We start from the raw sequence: 19404 nt of genomic DNA, 5'->3' as shown, positions 1-19404 counted from the left end.
AGGCATGCGCTTCTTCTCTTTCTCTAGCGTAAACATTCTCACAGAATAACTAGTTATTTAAATAGCAAATGTTTACCGTCAACATCTTCATGCCAACTCCTTTGACCAACAAAAATCAGACAGTCAATAAAGCCTCGTTTGTTGAATTGTCATTTAAATATGTTTCTTGAAACCATGTCCTTTGCTGTATAAATGCTAACAGACAAAAAACCATATGGTGCCCTGGTAGTTTGCTGTTTCACGACACATTGTATTTATTTTCATGGAAAGCAAATAGGGGAAATATAAAGACGTGCCTGTATGTATACGCCATCTGTTGGGCTGGCTGCAAAACAAACAGAAATGAAAGAATGTTTAATGCAGCTCCCAGTAACTGTCATATACTTTCATCAGCAATGGAAAATAAGCATGAATGCGGTTTAGAGGAAAGGGGGAAGGAGGCTAACTTGATTTCTCTCGACCCAACTGCAACCCAAGCACTGGGCTTAAAATCACTTAGTTACACTATCTGTGAGCCGGCCGGCTGATTCGTACCTCACTTTGGCTGCACCCAATGCTCGCAGCATTCCTCCAGGGGGATCGGATTACGTTCTATACAGGGAGACGGGCCTGAAGCATTATGAGTGTTTTGGTATTGCAACACGGGTCTGACTCAAAAAGGGAACTACTGGCAGACGGAGCAGTGGAAGTAACCGATGAAAGCCTGGGATGTCAGACCTGCCACAAAAAGTGAACTGGAGGGGGAAAAAAGATGCTGTTGAGGTGACAGAATACACAAAAAGAGACTCAAATAACAGTAACTTACTAGAAATACTGTCAAATGTACTCTTTTTAGTTTGCATGTCAGAAAAGGACCCAGGAAAGATTCTATTTTATTCTACACCTATGTCACTTTCAGTCAGGACTAAACCACTATGATGATAGGGAGATACCTTTCTTACTCAATATATACGTAGCTAGAAATCAAAGAAATGAGCTGCAAAGGAGTACAGCAATGTGTGTTCACAACATCTTGGACCTCAGATTAACATGTTTACACAACAGTGCACAGCTCCAGTATTCCGTTTCCAGTCATGGGGTGTCCCAATTTCATGACAGTAAACGTCATTATTAGCGCCCCCCCCCCCCCCCCCCCCGAGGGTTGTGCTTAAAATGCTTTGTAGGGCACACTAGCATATACGTAATACAGATATAATCAATGTTTTATAGTCATTAGACAACTAGTCAATGACTTTTAATTGACAATTAATTGCCAATTCCCGCCCAGCTCCTGCAAAGACTTTTGTCTTGATGGTGGCCATATTTTCAAATTGTAGAGCCATGTGTTTGCCAGTCCCCTAAATGTGTAAACCAAATTTCCAAAAGCTCCAAGACGGGTTTTATTGAGCCCCAATCGGGGACCAGCAAAGGGCCACAGATGGGCAACCCTAACCAGAAACAGGGTGCAGATTCCATAAAATACTGAAATTTGTCACAAATTCAGCAGAACAGACCAGAAATTGCAGACATGTTTATTTCCGTAATCACTCTCAATGCATCATTGCTTCGTGTGCATGCCTGTTACTTACTGGAAGCATTGTTCATTCATTCATTTTATACCGCTCATCCTCACAAGGGTGCCGGAGCCTATCCCAGCTGTCTTCGGGCGAGAGGCAGGGTACACCCTGGACTGGTGTCCAGCCAATCACAGGACACATATAGACAAACAACCATTCACACTCACATTCATACCTATGAACAATTTGGAGTGGCCAATTAACCTAGCATGTTTTTGGAATGTGGGAGGAAACCGGAGTCCCCGGAGAAAACCCACGCATGCACGGGGAGAACATGCAAACTCCACACAGAGATGGCCGAGGGTGGAATTGAACTCAGGTCTGCTAGCCGTGAGGTCTACGCTGTACGCATTGTTTTTTACATAAATACAAGTTGCATTTTGGTAATGTGAACGACCACATAAAAAGGTCAGGTTGAGCACCATACCCTACAGTGTAAATATAGCCATAGCAGTAGCTGCGTATGTTCTGCCAAATGTTCAACCTTTTGCGTGCAGAGGTTGAAGGCTGAAGGAGGAGGAGAAGCAAAGATGGGGAAGCACCACTGTAATACGAAGTATGGTGCACGATCAAGATGATTAATACCCGTTCACACCTTCATGGTGGAGAAATAACACAGTAACTCATCTTTGATGCACTACGTCAGACTTCAGAATCAGAATCAGCGAAGTCCAACAATAAATGACATCTGTCTCTTCAGGATGGATGGCTGAGGTGGCAGTTTGGTGTAAATAAAGGACAGGAGCCACGGCTAGCCAAGTTTATTTACTTGCACAGTGTGTCTCTGTTTGCAACAGTCAAGGGATCTTCTCAAACCAAACACAACCCACTTATGGTCTTCAAAACAAGAGCGCTTTGGGCAAAATAAGGGAGTCCAGAAAAATGGCTTGCACCAACAAAGCATACCAAAAGTAACATTTTGTGAAAGTGTACTCCTGTAAAAAGAAACTTCATTGACACTGAAGTTGAATACTTTGGTGTTTATATACTGGCTGAAAGTAACCCTGTAAGTAATTCATAGTAAGGTTGACCAAAAGGTCATATCATTAAACAATTCATGGAAAAGTTCAGACGTTTTATCCAAAAAGAGTTCTTAGCACCCTCATTTACTTTTCTGACCCTGCCTTTTAAAAGCATCAGATTCAAAAATCGGAACCAGAACTGAAACAATGCCAAGCCCTATTCACAAAGTTGTGTTCGTTAGGAACACATTGTGAAGATACCCTCTGACATGTCAGATGCTGAAAAGACTGACACCATTCCATACTACCCTGCAACATTTCAAAGTTCCGCATTTACTGTATGCAGTGTCAGTGGATGATGACACCCACAAGCTTCACTGATTCAACTCCGGTATGGAGTGAGACAGCATCAGGGATCAAACAATTGGTTAGTGCAATGCAGGATTCCCAAGTGGTGCCGACATAGGCAAAAAAAATAAAAAAAAGAATAATCAATTGGAGCTCTGGGACATACTAACCTCCACACAATCTGGCTAACGGAGGCTGGCTGTAAGGCGGACTGATGAGATATCAGTTGGCGCAGTGATTGCCTGGCAACCGTGGAGGCCAACTCAGAGTGAGTGGGCTACATGGGTGGGTGGGTGGGTGTATCATACGCAGCTCCGTCTTGGGCTCACGGAAGAAAAAAAACTATTTATCGTGGACGGCATGTCAGTATAAATTAAATTGCACTGCAAAGCGGAGGAGTACTAGAATGAATGAGCATGCGCCATGAATAAAATTTCACCCTCTTGGTTGAGAATGTAGCTGAACATCCAGTGCAGAGCGGCATTGTAAGCAGAGTCCTACCTCCGAAATAACACACACCTCAGTCACGATTCTGGCTCTGTTCAGCCTCTGCAAAGTTTGTTTTGCGCGAGTGGGCCAGGTCCACTTCTCTCCTCTTGCCATGTGGGCAGGAGAGGTTGAGTGGCCTAGCACCAGCAGCTTTGGCCATTTTGTCTTAGGGAACACTCTTGGCAAGGGCCATCATGTCCAAGTACTTTCACTGAGCACAGTGCAACAGCACCATGGCCCTGAAGTTGTAAATTGCAGAATTACAACCAAATTGTACCTAAAACCATGCCTTCAAACTTCAATCAACTTTAATTACAGAGCACCTTAAAAAAACAACCATAGTTATTAGGGGTGTCTCAAGATCTCGCCAGATAAATCTTAAAAGATTTATCTCACAGAAAAAGCAGCCTTGTGGGGACTAGGACTGGGATGATAATAGATTAATCAAACAAGTTAAAATTAACTCAATATATTGCTTCTTCCATTTCTTCTATTGTTTACAATATTGGTGGTTTGCAAGCAGCTCATAACATTAGCTTGTTTGCTAGCTATGACCCCAACAAGATACGGCACGAAGGAGATTGATGGACAATGGTCTACAGCCAATCAGGACACAGAAGACGACAATGGACAGTGTAGATAGAAAATAAAGAATTAAGAGGGATACCTCTGCCTTTTGCACAGAACTAAAACACTCAACTTCCCACAATGCATGGCCAGAATCAGCCTTGTTTGTTATTAAAATGTGAAAAATAAAAGACTAAAAGGAACATGACGTAAATTAGTCGTTTGTAAACCGTGTTATGAAATGGAATCGGTGCTTGAAAGCTGGTGCTTAGCCAAATGTAATGTGCATCAATAGAAGGGCTCCGTAATTAACAAATTTGAACATCGACATGGTTTGATCCGACAAGGTAAAGTTGATCAAACATTGAATTACTACAGCTTCTTCTTGGACATCAACAAGTCGGAAGCGGCTGTTTAACTCACTGACAGGTGTGTCTAATAGGGATGTATCAGCTGAATTTTTGAATATCGGATAATATTGACTTTCACCATGAGATTGGGCCAATCCGGTTGCAGTATCACGTTTGTAATAAAGGGCTACACACCAACATGCTAGGTGCGGTAATGTGCCTCAAAGCTGGTTGCCACGCAACTCCCGTCACCCACATGAAGAGGAAAAGGCAACACCACCCGCAGACATGTTTCACTTTGGACGTTGGATATCCAGCTATCCAGATATCCATAGCCCCTCACGGTGCCCAGACTGCTGTGTCATGTTGTGAGGACCGCGCTAAAAGCTTGTTAATACTACGGACCGTCAATAAATTAGTAATGCGTTGAAGAGAGTTTGTTTTAAAAATACAAAAACACATGGGAATATAGTCTACATCACACCACAAATTGATCTATAACCATGTTAAATGACTAGTCCTACCCTAAAAGTACTTTGCAAGGCTATTTTTTCCAATTTTACCTTTTATTAGATGAGGGACCTGACTCACAGAGGTTTGTTATAAAAGCCAAACAATATTGTTGGTCATGCTGTGCAATAAAAAAACTTGTTGGTCATAGTAAAAAAGTTATTTCAGTCGTATTTTGGTTGCATTATTGCATATGGGTACCGGATCATATTGAGTTCGTAAGACTAAAAGGAAATAAAAATAAACGGATCAGAAAAAATGTGGATTGGGACATCCCTAGTGCACTTAATGTGCTCTTGCAATAATGCCTCGCACCCCACCACTCCCATATTAATGTATTATCATCCATGCCATTGTTCAGCCTGAACAGCTTCTGGTTCTAACAATACAGCTTTTCTCCAAATGAAAAATCTTGACAAGTTTTAATCTCACCTCAGGTTCACATATATACCTCATATTCAATATATTACACGCAGAATTCCAAGTTAAATATCAAAATCCAATATTTCACTTAAACATTGGTATTTTTGACCATGATGGTAATTGTATTGTCAATGCATGTATTTGTGTAAGGTAACTCTTCTACTCATTAACTGCTGCACACAAAAGTGAAAAAAACCTGTCAAAACATTCGCCCCTACTGTGTTTGACAAGGTGTCCACGATCCCCCATTTGACAGTCGCACCTCTAAACATAAAAGTTCAATGTCCCGACCATTGTTACGTGAGAAGTCAGCAATAACAGAGCATAAAAGCATTAACTCGTTTTGTGCATTTTTCATTTTCTTTGACTATTTGAGATTGAAAAACTCTGCACCAGTAGCACGTGGAAAAAAAGACGTATCAGTCATCCTACGACCAACGTGTGCCAACAAATGTAAATAAACCTTGAGCCTTCCACTCACCTCCAGCTGTATTTGTATAGCTGGAGTTTCTCTCATGTCTGCACAATGTGATTAGTTAGCTCGTAACACCTGAAAGAAACTCCACCCTCGGGTTGTCATTTCAAACAAAGAACATGCAGCGAGAGCAAACATAACACAGCTTATAATAATTGCTTAATGGCTGCAAGACATAAAATATACCAAATTCTTGCAGCATCATCAAGACACCATTAAAGACTCAGATCCAATTAGCAGATTAAAAACCAAACCTCTCTTTCATATGAACTGAAGCATAGCGAGCAATGCAGTGACCTAAGTTGCTCAGAGTTGTAGGTGTGTTTACGCTCCAATAGAGGTCCAGGAAGTTGCTTTAACAATGCATTTCTTAAAGTTCAACACATCCCTTCGGGGTCTTTAAAGTGCAAAAAGCCACACTGGTATATGTGAAAGTACATTCAACACAATGTATGACATCTCTCTGCTGGTCAGCAAGAAACCACAGCAGTGACTTGTCTGAAAGGCCGCCGTCTCATCCTCCTTGCTTAATGTTTCTCCAACGCAAACCTACGGTGGAATGCGGCGCTACACCCTAAGGGTCAATGGGGATTCGGAGAGCGCTCTGAGCACTGCATAGACAGCCGGTGTAGCTTATGAAAGGCCTGAAAGGAGTGAAATGCAAGAGCTTTGTTGGCAGCAGAGAAAGGTTGCCATCTTGTTTGGCAAAAACATAGAAAAAATTAGGTAGTGCAAAGGCGCATTTCAGAGCACATTGCCATGGAAATTTAGTGGAAACACAATAATGGCTTCATAAAAATGTAAGGTAAGGCAATTTACTTATAAAGCACAATTTGTACACAAGGTCATTTAAAGTGCTTTACAGAAAAGAAGGGTAAAAGTGCCTTGAAATTTCCGACTCTGTGTGCCTGTGCAGATGCGTGATTGTCCCTCCATCCGCCGTCATAAAAGAGGTGTGACTTGCAATAGTGCACATGCATTATTTCCAATTAAATCCAATGAGATAATTAATGACATAAATTAATTACCGCATTAACTTGTCAGCTCTAAAAAGAACAAAACTTGGTCTTTCCTAAGTTTAGCAATGTGAAACTACTCTCTCAAAGATTAATAATCTACTCTGCCTTCTTAATCTTCCACAGCATGCACATAGCCAGTTCTTTTTGTACAGTATTAATAGTTTATGGCCGTGCGTTCATAACACAGAACATTGTAAAAAAAAACGAGGGCATAGGCCAGCTCACTTAATCCCTGACAGGGTTCAACATTCCCATTCTCTGCTGCCTGAAATGAGCATTTTCATTATCAGTGCTTCAAAACAGCATGCATGCGGAGGCTTGCCCCTGTTCTGCTTACCATGGAATTAGACTACAGGTATGTTTTCACCACATGGAGCCTCCACGCGATAATAAGGGCAAGAAAGGAGGAAAAACCTGTGTCTCAGTGTGTGTGCACAGTGGTGGTTTTAGCCCCAATAAAACCTTACTGCGGAGAGGTTTCATTCTGACATTCCAAACATTTTTCTGTGAGCAGTTTCTCATTAAGCAGAAAAAAAGCCAGAATTGCGTGTATGCGTGTTCGTTCTGTAGGTTACGTAAACAGCCAAGCAACTCAAAAGGTGTGGCTATTCATATTCACGTTGAGATTCCCCATGCTCAAGAATGGCATTCATTTTTTTTGGCACTAGCTTTAAAAATGCATCAGGAACAAGGCAGGGTGACATACTGACCTAATTCCATTACAAGAAATGTTCAGCCTGCAGTGTCGCGCTTGATATACATAATTATCACTCTTTATAAAATACTAAAATACTAAATGCCCCAGGTGCAGTTCATTGCGCACAAGTTACGGACGAATGATGTTGCAACAGTAATATGTCCCTATAGCCTATTTGTGAGCACCAAACGTCCAGCATGATTGTGTATGTGATGCGGATGGCTGCAACTCTCGCATCTTCATCCGCTGTGGAACACATACATAAACACAATGGCTGCGTCACATACAATGGACAGCCGTTGGTGTTTTTCCCTTTCTTCCTTTTTAGGAGTTAACGTGAGTTGGCAAACTAGCTGATTAGTGCATTACGGTCAACTACTGGACTGAAGAAGGCAGCAACAAAAAATATTCAATAGTAATAAAATAACATGGGCAAATTAACCAGTAGAGTTGCCAGTTGCAGGTGTATCCAACTTTCAGCACCATTAAAGCTATGTCGACAAAAAGAAAGTAGAGGCGATTTAGTGACTGCATGTTTTATGCGACTGACAACGTTTTCACTGTACTTTATTTACAAAAGCTCCACTCAAACAGTATGTTCATGGTCTTTATACTATTTTGTGGTCATTTGTGATTAAATACAGGAATCATTTTAAATAAACTAAGAGTAGAAGCAAATATTTTTTGGTGAGCTAGTCAAAATCAGACCGGAGAGCATCAGCAGAGAACAAGGTTGTTAAGTGGCACTTAAAAAGTAAGTTAGCACATACCCAATGAAGGTGACAGCCACTTGTAGTTTCCCTGTGGGACAAAAACGAGCTCTGAACCAACCATATTTGGAGTCCGTGGACCAGAGGCTTGGGAAATGTGTAAACAAAGATGGTAGAAAAGAAAAATGTACTTGCAATGTCTTATATTATTTTAGTCCCATAATGTGATTTAGTCTAGGGTTTGCTGATAATTATCTATAATATCTATATTATAGAAACGGTAAAAGTTCTTTCAATGATAAGAAAAATGTGACTTATACCGGAAACAAGCCAAGTTGATAGCGGACTGTACTGATGCATCGGCGCCTGTAGCATGTAGGACCCGATGATTTCCGTGTCAACGGAATCACAGTACTCGCCAATAAAAGCGGAATTAGCTGTTAAACGCGAAATCTTTTATTATTACTAGAATTAAATTAGCAAAAATTTACGTAATGCGAATGAAAAGCTGTCATCGTGAGGAGATGACGAGAAGGAACGTTTGTGTGAGGAAGTATTGACGGACCGCTCAATCGTGGCATGAAATCATTACAAACACTCCGGAACTAAACAAGTTGAAATGGCGATAAACAATGGCAAAAACTAGCGTGAATGGAAGCTAGCAGGGTTCACTTAGTTTAGAATTCTGACTGCTTAGAGGAAGTCCGACGTAGAACATCAAAGACTGTCATTTGAACATAATGAATGTGTGACCATTAATCATCCTACTTAGTTAAGTCAAACTCTTCTTCTTCGCTGGTGCACACCAGCTTCTTCTTTGTTGGTATCCACGGCTATTACTTCCAGATGGCGAAATGCAAATCTTGACATCGTAATAAATACATTTAAACAATCTCGAGAGAATCGGAATGTCAGTCCCGGTTCCCATTGATGCTCAAGACTCGATGTCCAAACCTATTTAAGACCTTGCACAAGTGGTGCTGACCTTTCATCCAGCGATTTGACCTAAGGCTCATGCTTTAGCGCATGTGACTAAGTGTATCGCCGTACAATGTGTTAAAATCCATACAATCCCATTAACCTACTGCTTTGGTGCGCTCTGCGAGATGAGGAGGAAGCAAATTTATTACAACGAGAACCCGTTTTCTCCCAGTCCACTGGGAGCCTCTCCTCCCCCACTTGGCCCACACATGTACAGTGGCTGTGTCCGTGTTATAGACACTGACTGTATTGATATTGACTGTGTGGCGGCTCCAAAAGAGGCATCTAATAACACATGACTCTCATCTCTGTGCCAAATGGCTTTTGTTACTAACAAAAGGACGGTGCGATGATGTCTCGCGGCTGCAAGATGAAACATGAGGGCTGGTCATGCCATTCCAGGTTGGACCTTTATGTCTGAGAGGTGCTATAATGGAAGTGTGTTGTTCAGACTGTTTCTTTGCTCAAAAGATAGCAGATTATTCTCACATTTGGTGCTCATAAACAGGCCTGAGGCAGACGCATACTGTTATAACACCATTAAAAATTTTGCATAAGAGGGGCCCTTATAGCTTCACCTTGCAAACTCCACCAATCCACAGGTTTCCCCTCCACACGATGCCTTTATTGACACCCAACAATATCCATTTGTTCACGTGAATTAGCAGGAGTAGCTGCTAATGCATGGAGTCAGATTACAACCTTCCGAGCGGAGCTGTCTTTATCCTCCTATATGGAGCTTAATCTGGCCAAATCCGTCGCTTTGCTGTGCCCCAAATCCACAACAGAGCCTAATTCCTGGCTAAATCTAATGAGCTGCAAATGTTGACTTTTAGTCAAGTTCAAAACAACACGTCCAAGCATCACAACACGGGAGGACACCTACATAATGATGCAATACAGACCAAAACTATTTCATACAATTTTTTCAGTTTAATTACCAGTGGAGGTCCAGTTAATCATTATTGTGCTTTAGGCACAATAATTCCGATAATAATAATACCGATTCTAGTGCTTCGGGTAGCCATTTGATGTAAAAGCCTGTCTTGTTTGCGACTAATGAAGGGCTTCAATTTCCTCAATTAAAAGAGCAAGGTGGTTAAATCCTTGCTATTTGGTTGCACTCCCACAATCAATTCATTTGCAAGACGGCAGTACAACATCAAGTAAATAGCACAATCAGAATACTTGAGATCTTGTTGCCTCTGCAGCAAAGACACTCACGCTGATTAAAATGTAGCACAAGAAAGTACAGAAACAAATCAGGGAAAGATCAATTGCTTCAATCTTTTCCAAACAAATTCAATTCCACTGCTCTCATTGTTATAGTGCTGCCTAAAAGGACTATTAATAAAGCGATAACATTAGATGATGAATGCTAAAGGCAATTGTAAATAGGTGGTAGAATATCATTACAATCATCTATCCAACTCACATCACAACGTCTCCCGTCGCCGGATGCGGACCCGATGCTCCACTAGGGGGGCTCACCAGGGAAACACCATAACTGTTAATAATTTGGAGCTACAGTTGACAGGCACATTTAACATTCATCTTATGTATCCAGATAGGCCTGTCACTATAATCAATAAATCAATTAACAGCATGATAAATAAAACAAACTCCATCATTTTGCCAGCCTCTATATATATATAGTATATTGACATGTGCATGCGTGTTTGGTTTCCTCCACTCTCTCTCTCTCTCTCTTTCAAACAGGTCATCGTGATGAGAGGGAACATTTGTGTGGGGAAGTATTTCTATGGCGGACCGCTCAATCGTGGCGGAATGTCATCTAAAAAACTAACCCCGCTCCTGAACTGTTGATACTAGAGCCTGGAACACCGGCGAAAGAGGAACTCCTCTTAAGGAGTGTGAATGGAAGCTAGCTGGATTAGCTTAGTTTAGCAGATCATGCTAGTGCGGCTGTGTGTGCGTCACTCAGGCTCTACGAGTGCGTTCACACCGTGTTGCGGGTGTTTTACGATGGCCACAGACGTTTTCTGTGAAATAAGGCAAGATGCACATTCAAAAAAAGTGGACTGTCCAGCGATTACGTCGATAAATGTAAGGATTTTTTAAATTTATTTAATGGAAATTTTATTCACTAACGCAAAAAGCACACCTGTAAAATAAATGTAAAAGTTAAATCGCAGAATGAGGAAAAAACAAAACTGATTTCACAAGGCCTTACTGCGATTATTGGAAAGGTCAAGTCAGGGTGTTTCCTGTACTCCACCTCACTGTGATGAATACATCTTGAGCAATTCAACCAAGAGGAAGGGGCAAAACTATTCAAAAATCATTCCAGGACAGCTGCTAATTGTAAATGATGTCATGCTGCAAGTGCGCAGTACTTTTCGGAGTGCCATGATGGGGAGGGAAAGTGGATGAATTGGAGCAACACCGTGTAGCAGGGCCAAAGGCGGTGCAAAACAAATGACTTCACACTACTAACACAGAGTTATTTTGGTGGGCTGCTTTGTACACAAAAAGAAAAGCGCCCTTGTTGACATAATATGGACGCATGACGCCAAACTTGCCTGAGTACCTCCCTGACAGCCATCACTAATATACAGTATGTGTGTGTGTAAATAAGACCAGAGGAGACGTACGGCATCAAAGCCATAAAACTCAAGCAGTCCAGCATCCCGGAAATATTGTTAAATCTCTTCAAAAGCCACACTTGTCACATCTATTTTTAATTAGCCTTCAAGTTGCTAGAGACTGGAGGGGGAAGATCTTTTGAAATATTCACTTGGAAAAAGCCCAGAAACAATGTGACCGTTTTTTCACACTCAAGCCCAGCTTCAACACCAGGACACAACATCAAAGTCTGAACCTTAGCTTGTGGTGGTTGGTTGTAAGGCTAATCACATAAAACTTGGCCAGGATTTGTGTTTTAATGATTATCTTTAAAATGACATTATCCCTCTCTAATGCAAGGTGTGAACACTCTTTACCCTTGGGACCATTTTGTTCCCACTGACTCCCATTATAAATCACATTGAGAATAGTAGTTGCAGTTTATATAAAAAAATTACACACACACATACAAGGTCACAGAGGTATGCTGGAGCCTATCCCAGCTGACTTTGGGTGAGAGGTGGGGTAGCGATGCCCAAGTGGAGAGTCAAACCCAGGTCTTAACCCGGGTCTTCCCGATCTCCTGACTGTGTGGCCAACATGCTAACCACTCGTACACCGTGAGGCTGGATTATTTTGTGGAGTCTTTTGATTGATCAAAAGGTGATCCACTTGGCAGTGAATCGATTGCAAATGTTCACGTCGTCTCAGAAGTTGCTCCACCTCTCATCTGAGCAGGCTTCATCAGTTCATGCTCAATGACTTAGTGGGACAAACACTACTCTGACTCGATAGGACGGCTCTAGTCTACATTAGCATTCAATGACATTGATTAATGAGAATATTGGCAAATAACTGGCGAGGAGCGATGACAGTTATTGTACATCACGGACGACCATCATGCCTAACAGGTATGGATGCTATGATCAATCAGCCATCAATCAGTATTGGCCGAGTATGTGATTGGCATATGCCGATTAATGGTGACACCATTGCAGTCTGCAGCCTGACCTGCTCCAACATCTTGGGATTCCTTCAAACTGCGCAGATTTGCAGCAACTCACAAAGATGGAACTAATATGCCGTTTATTAGTGATTCAAAGTTTGTATCCTGCAACACTTGCTTGAATTTAATATGGCATTTGAAGATCGGACGTAGTGAGTTTTCGATGCTCATGGTGCAGCATCAGTCAAACGGGAGCAGCCAGGAATTCTGGGCCCAAAGGAAAAAAAATGGAATGGAATTGTCCTAACTTTTCTCTGTAGAATGCCCCATGGCCAATAAACCTATAATAAATGAACTGAAACATTTACAGTTACATATGATATATATCAGATGATCTCTGTCATGGATGATGAGTATTGGAATGGGCGGCATGAAACAGTGATTGGAGCGATGGCATGACAGTCAATCCAACACCTGCATGTGTTGTGTTGATAAAACGGACAAAATGTATTTGCTAATTTTTCATTACACTTTAATGAAAGCAACCATTCAGTAGCTAAAGGTTGGCTTATGGTTGTGCATATGAGGTCTCGACATTGTTGACTAGTGAAGAATGAGGCTGGCCTTTATGTTTCGATTAATAAATAACTAAAGTTATTTGCACAAAAGCTAAGCAGTTTCATTGTTGCATTTGGGTTTCGTTGCTGTACCCAAAATGAATTGAACCGTGACCTGAAAACTGAGGTATCTACTGAGTCGTGTTTATGGCGTAATGAATCTTAAAAATGTGCTATGATTTTTAACAAACCTTTGTGTGTTAGCAGGCTTTTAGTCAAAAATGACATCACTGCACACAGCCAGTGCGTCCAATGCGAGGGAGGAGAGGTTGCAACTAGTACTGGAACAAATCCAGTCAACTCACATCAACAAACTCCGGCACTCACTTTGTCCTTAAAACCAAGGCCAAAGAAGGAGGAGATGGGAATAATCCTCATGCTTTGTGTGCACGCACAGTTCCATTTGGATCTCCATTGCATTCTTGTGCTGGACTGCAAAGGTGGAACGTGTGAAGGCAAGAGCTGTGTACAATCTCACAAAAAGGCGTCAGAGTAGTATTATGCAATGGTGGAGGGGGTGGGAAAAAAGAACCCCCCCACCAGTAAAAACTATTTCGTGGTGCATGCAAAAAATGAAGGGAAATGAATCGTACAGTGTGGGCACTGCAAATCACCGTGCATCTCTCATGCAATGCATGAAAAGAAGAGAAAAGGCGAGCTGCTGCAGATGTGGAGGCCAATTCTTGTTCAGCTCTACAAAGTAGAGTAACCCTCACTTCCTCGTCTAGAGTCGCTGTCACCGCTCCGGCTAACACCCTTCTTCCTCCATAGCTAGCCAACCATCTCCGACTGTGAAAGAAGCAGAAAAAGGTACTCACATTTCACCACCCTGTCCGTTGTGGATAACTTCGGCTCGTCATTCGGCTTATTTTCGGACATTTCCAGTGTGATATAATATTGAGATATTAGCAGGAAAAGTAGGCGGAAAACGGTCCTTAACCCAGCTACTGCTGTTGTTGTTGTTGTCGCCGAACAACTCTCGAGTCTCGCCGAGAAAAGGCGACCGCAGTGATCTCAGTGCTGTCCTGTCAGCAGCCAAAAATACAAGCAAGAAGGTTTACAGTTTCACTGGTGGAGCTTCAGGAGCTGCTCGGTCTGATTTACTGTTACTCCGCTGCAAGCTGCCTCAACACACAATGCACTCTAACGTGCTTGTCGTTACACCCGCCCCACTGACGTTGCCAGCATTCCTATTGGTTGAGAGTGTGCCCCGCCGAAGGGTTCTTTATTAAAAAAAACGCTCTCTCTCTCGACCAATCAAGTGAGAATGTGATAAATTTTGAGAAGCGTGTCTGTAAAAAACAAAAACAAAAACAAAAAACAAATATCAGTGAGCACGACGTAATTAATAATAGTAATAATTTTTGAGCTTTTTCAGGACCTACTATAAATAATCTAATCAAATATATCATTCATTCATTTTCTACCGCTTTTCCTCACGAGGTTCGGGGGGTGCTGGAGCCTATCCCAGCTGTCTTCGAGCGTGAGGCGGGCTACACCCTGGACTGGTCGCCAGCCAATCACAGGGCACATATAAACAAACAACCATTCACATTCATACCTATGGACAATTTGGAGTCGCCAATTAACCTAGCATGTTTTTGGAATGTGGGAGGAAACCGGAGTACCTGGAGAAAACCCACACATGCACAGGGAGAACATGCAAACTCCACACAGAGATGCCTGAGGGTGGAAGTGAACCCTGGTCTCCCAGCTGTGAGGTCTGCGCGCTAACCAGTAGACCACCGTGCCGCCCTATATCATATCTTATGGCCCAGGGCCCATTCAAATATTAAAGGTACAGTCCGGATTTTTGACATGAAGTTGTACGACATCCCCATCAGCAGTGACTTACCCCTCACTTGGCCTAGTGAACCAAGTTCTGGTTGGATTTTGGTGATGAGGAACATAGTTCTGGTTAGTTGCTGAGGCCACTTAAGTCAAGAGTTTGGCATCTCAAAACAATATGTGTTAAGATAAGATGCAAGCGTTTTGAACAGCTCGTTGATTCTGTTAAGGACATACTGAAAAAACACTCAAAGATCCTCTATATCAGTGTTTCTCAACTGGTTTGGACCCATCATCAACTCTCAATGGCTGACATGTTTCATATTCTGTATTAAAAAGGATAGTTACATGTAATCACAATGTAACTACATTGTTCGATTTTTGAAAGCGAATGATAAATTCCCCAAAATTACATTTATAGTTCATGATAACAGCTGTGATGAACTAGCTCTCGTAGTTCAGCCTCATTTGCGGAAATGACATCACTGAAATAATATCGCCCAGGTAAACAAACATGGCAATGTACGAGACAGGATGTTTACAGTATATTATAGCAAAGATTTGAGCAATGTGTCAGTAGTTTTCGAGGAGGAAGAAACATTTGGAGATGAATTAGAGACCTTGCAGAGCATGGACATGAGCTTTAAGATGTGGTGATGATTGATTGGTCGCCTTCAAAACACAGAATGGTAACTGTAAATTACATGGAGTTGCTTATCCTTAAATTGTTGTTTGAAAGTGGCTTCATCATGAGCGTTTTATTGTGGCCGGATGTCGACAATGAATGACAATGAACTATAAATGTAATTTTTGCAAATTTACCATTTGCTTTAAAAAGTCAAACAATGTACAACATAATTATCAATCAATATATAACATATTTAAACAATTTAGATACACCATATCAGGGACCCTTTAAGGACCTAAACACAAAAAAAGGGACAAAACGCATCAACAATCGTCCATGTGACAGCATTCTGATTCATATACATACATTATATTCATATCTCATTGGGATCACATGGTACATGTCACGATTATGTTCTTCTGTAGCTGCTTTGCTGCCGCCTGTCTGCTTTCTGTTGCAGTGCACTGCTGGCCCTGGTGGGGTGGAGTCACCTGCACGCACCTGGGAACAATTCCAATCAGCCCTTCTTAAGCCATGCTTGAAAACTTACTTGCTGCCAGATTGTTGCGATTTCTACACTCACTCATTTTTGTACTGTGTGGCTTTGCCCTGTTTTGTGTTGAACTTTGGTTTTCTGTACTTTTTTCCACTCTTTATGAGTGTACTTTTTGTTATTAAATGTTGTTTCCACATATTTTTTTACCATTACATTATTTTTTTTGCATCATTGCAATATTTGTCAATATTTAGATTGTATTGGTTGAAAGTATATTTGTACTCTTTGTGTGAATCAGGTGTTTTCCATGAGCCAGGTCTTACACGTGGAGGCCGCTAATGAAGCTCAGAATTGTATTCACGTCTCAGTGTATATGTGTGTGTGTGGGTGTACGTATTCGGGTGCACAGTGGGTCAGGACACCCTGCTGTCCAGTTATTTCTGCCTGTGGAGATATTCTTGCCGGATCATTAGCCCTAACACTGGTTCTGCTTTACACCCGTGGCTCTTGCATTTATAATTAAACACTTGTCAAGACAACTTTTTGTCCCTTCCCCCCTTTCCAAACACTTTGATGGTTTATTTAAAATATTCTTATGGTTGTTGGCTGATTTCATACATTTAAATGTGGTGAATAAACTCCAATAAAACTTCCCTTTCTTGACATTGCGGTCAAAAAACAATTTTCAACAATGCAGACTTTTGCAGTACTTACGCTATTAAATTCTAATGCAATAATTTGAACTTTAATATTAATTTACCCTTTCGTCTATTTTTTGTCCACTTTGCTATTAACATGGTATTAATGAAAAGATAGCAAAATCGTTTTTGCAAACATTGTGTTGTATCTTCTTTTAACATACATCGATGCAGTGGAATATTCACAAAAATCTGAGCGATATTATTTTTCTTAAGACCAACATGACTTCTCATGCCCCGTGATTATTTATTGTGCTCACTGTCCTTTTCTGGTGTAAGAAAAGGTACAAACTTGGTGTCTAAAATGAGCCCTGAAGTAAAGTTCCCTTATTATGCAAAACTTGTTGCAAAAAGGCGGAACCATATACAGTAATTGGACCCCAAAGAAAATAGACACTGTCGCAGGTTAAGTTTAAAAAATGGGTGAAAAATGATGGCCTCAGGCATTTATGCTCAGAGCTCGTGTACTACCTTTGCCAGAGAGAATGACAGACTGAGTCTTAAAATGTATTAATAAAGGGTGCACAGAAGTCATGGATGCTAACAGGCAGTTAAAAAAGAGACAGCAACTTAAGGGCATTGCAATACAAAAATAAAGTATAACTCAAGAACACTGTGCAGGCATGTGAGTGCAGAAAACCCAGGGCTTATGAAGCCCTGATTGGGAACATGACGCATGCTACAGGTCGCACAAGTGGCTGGATGAGTCTAGATCTTGAGCTGAACTTGAGCTTGACACAAGCCAGGTGTATGACAGAGTCCACCTTATACTGTAAGATCCAATAAATCTGGACCGTATAGCTTCTTGGATTCACCAGCTAAAGAAAGAAAGAACATTGAAGAAGCACTTCCACACATGGGCCTCAATCTGATATGAATGTATTTGAGGTATTGAGTTAACAATATGTTGCTATATGATCAGCCACGATTAGTATTGGCCGATATCCAAAAAAAACCCACTTTATCAGCGTATGCCAATAAATGCCTTTCAAAGATGATAACAAAAACCAATCAGCGTGCAGGGGCGACATGACAATTCATGTCATGACAACACATACATGACATCAATGTGCACGTCAAGGCTATGCTAAATGAGTACTAACTTTCATAACTTTCTACTTATTGGGCACCAAAAACAATGTATTTGATCTTCTCAAATTTTTGGTATGAAAATATACGCAAGAAGGCATTCCAGATTGACAGCAGCAAAAGCAGAGTACAAAAAGCACACAAGAGCATGGAAAATGCAATATAATAAAATAAATAGTACAATAGTATTTATTTTATTATTTATTTTCATTTTTAGTATTTTATTACAATTGTAATAAACAAAATAATACAAATCAAGAAGTTATATACACTATTTACAGCTGATGTTGATTGGGTTATTGCGTGTTTATTGCACAGTTATTGCACAGGATTTTTTTGTGCAGTTTATATTATGGAGTCTGACAGCTATAGGAAGGAAAGACCTGCAATATTGCTGCTTCCCACACTTTGGATCATCGACAGGAAGCTCCAATGGAGCTCCTTAGTGCAGTAAGTGTGTGTTGGAGGGGGTGGGAGTCTTTATTCATCATGGAGGAAAGCTTGTTGTAGAGCAGGGGTCTCAAACACGCGGCCCGCGGGCCAAATATGGCCCGTAGGACACTAGTTTGAGGCCCCCGCCTTGATATGAAAGTTTAATGTTAGTTTGATATGGATGCTGTATGGTATCATGTACCCAGAAAAAAATTATTACGTTTGATTAATGTTCATGTTAAAGGTTAAATAACTGTTAATAGTTATCCTCCCTATCCGTGTGGAAGTGGTAAGTTTTTGGCTATTTAAGTTTAAAGGAAATAACTTGAAGGCTACCGTTTAGGCCGCTGGCGCTCTAGTTTGCGAGTTAGCATGTGTCTCAAGACCCTGCAGTTGCGCAATATGTTGTAAATAAAAAGAGTATAAATGTGACTATAGTCGTGTTTTGTCATGTCTACAGGGCTCTAATAATGCTTTGTTCATTTTAATCTGAAAAAAAATAATTTGTCCACCCACCAACTATATGTGGTTTCTCAAGTTTTTATTATTTGCCGTTTTATTATTATTATTATATTTATATATTTATTACTGATTGGTTGATTTTCTTTATTCTTGATTTGTTTATTTATTTCTCATCTTATTTTGTGTAGAAAAATAAAAATTAAGATATTTGAGAACAGTGGAATGTTTTATCAGAGCTTTTCTTGTGGAAAATCGGAACCAAAGCAAAGTTTATTCATTTTTCTGTTTTTAATAAATGCATTTGTTTTTTTTTTGGAAAACCTGATGCGGCCCAGTCTCACCCAGACCCTAGCTCCAGTGGCCCCCAGGTAAATTGAGTTTGAGACCCCTGTTGTAGAGGAACAGGTATATTAGCCAAATGCTGAAAATGCTGAATAAGCAAAATCTTGATGTATGTAAACTTATTTTTGGGGGCAAGTCACTGTTATGGTCAGTTATTGAGTTATTGCCCAGTCATTCAATCTTTATTAACACATGACAAACAAGTGGATCGCCAGTCCTCTGAACGCCTCCTC

General features: G+C 40.9%; 1 protein-coding gene across 2 annotated transcripts in view; it reads right to left on the bottom strand.

Annotated features, from left to right (window-relative positions):
- LOC131125032 (protein phosphatase 3 catalytic subunit alpha) overlaps positions 1-14407 on the bottom strand; it is a 69625-nt gene extending 55218 nt beyond the window's left edge. Inside the window, exon 1 of one of the 2 annotated variants that reach the window (XM_058066145.1) lies at positions 14055-14407. In XM_058066145.1, coding sequence (XP_057922128.1) covers positions 14055-14115 — 61 coding nt within the window. In that variant the 5' untranslated portion in view covers positions 14116-14407. The remainder of the gene's footprint in view (positions 1-14054) is intronic. The other variant, XM_058066146.1, reaches the window with a different exon arrangement.
- Between the last annotated feature and the right edge of the window lie 4997 nt (positions 14408-19404).

The sequence above is a fragment of the Doryrhamphus excisus genome, chromosome 3 (assembly GCF_030265055.1).
Source record: "Doryrhamphus excisus isolate RoL2022-K1 chromosome 3, RoL_Dexc_1.0, whole genome shotgun sequence".
Classification (NCBI taxonomy): Eukaryota; Metazoa; Chordata; class Actinopteri; order Syngnathiformes; family Syngnathidae; genus Doryrhamphus; species Doryrhamphus excisus.
This window is presented reverse-complemented; position numbering and strand designations above follow the sequence as displayed.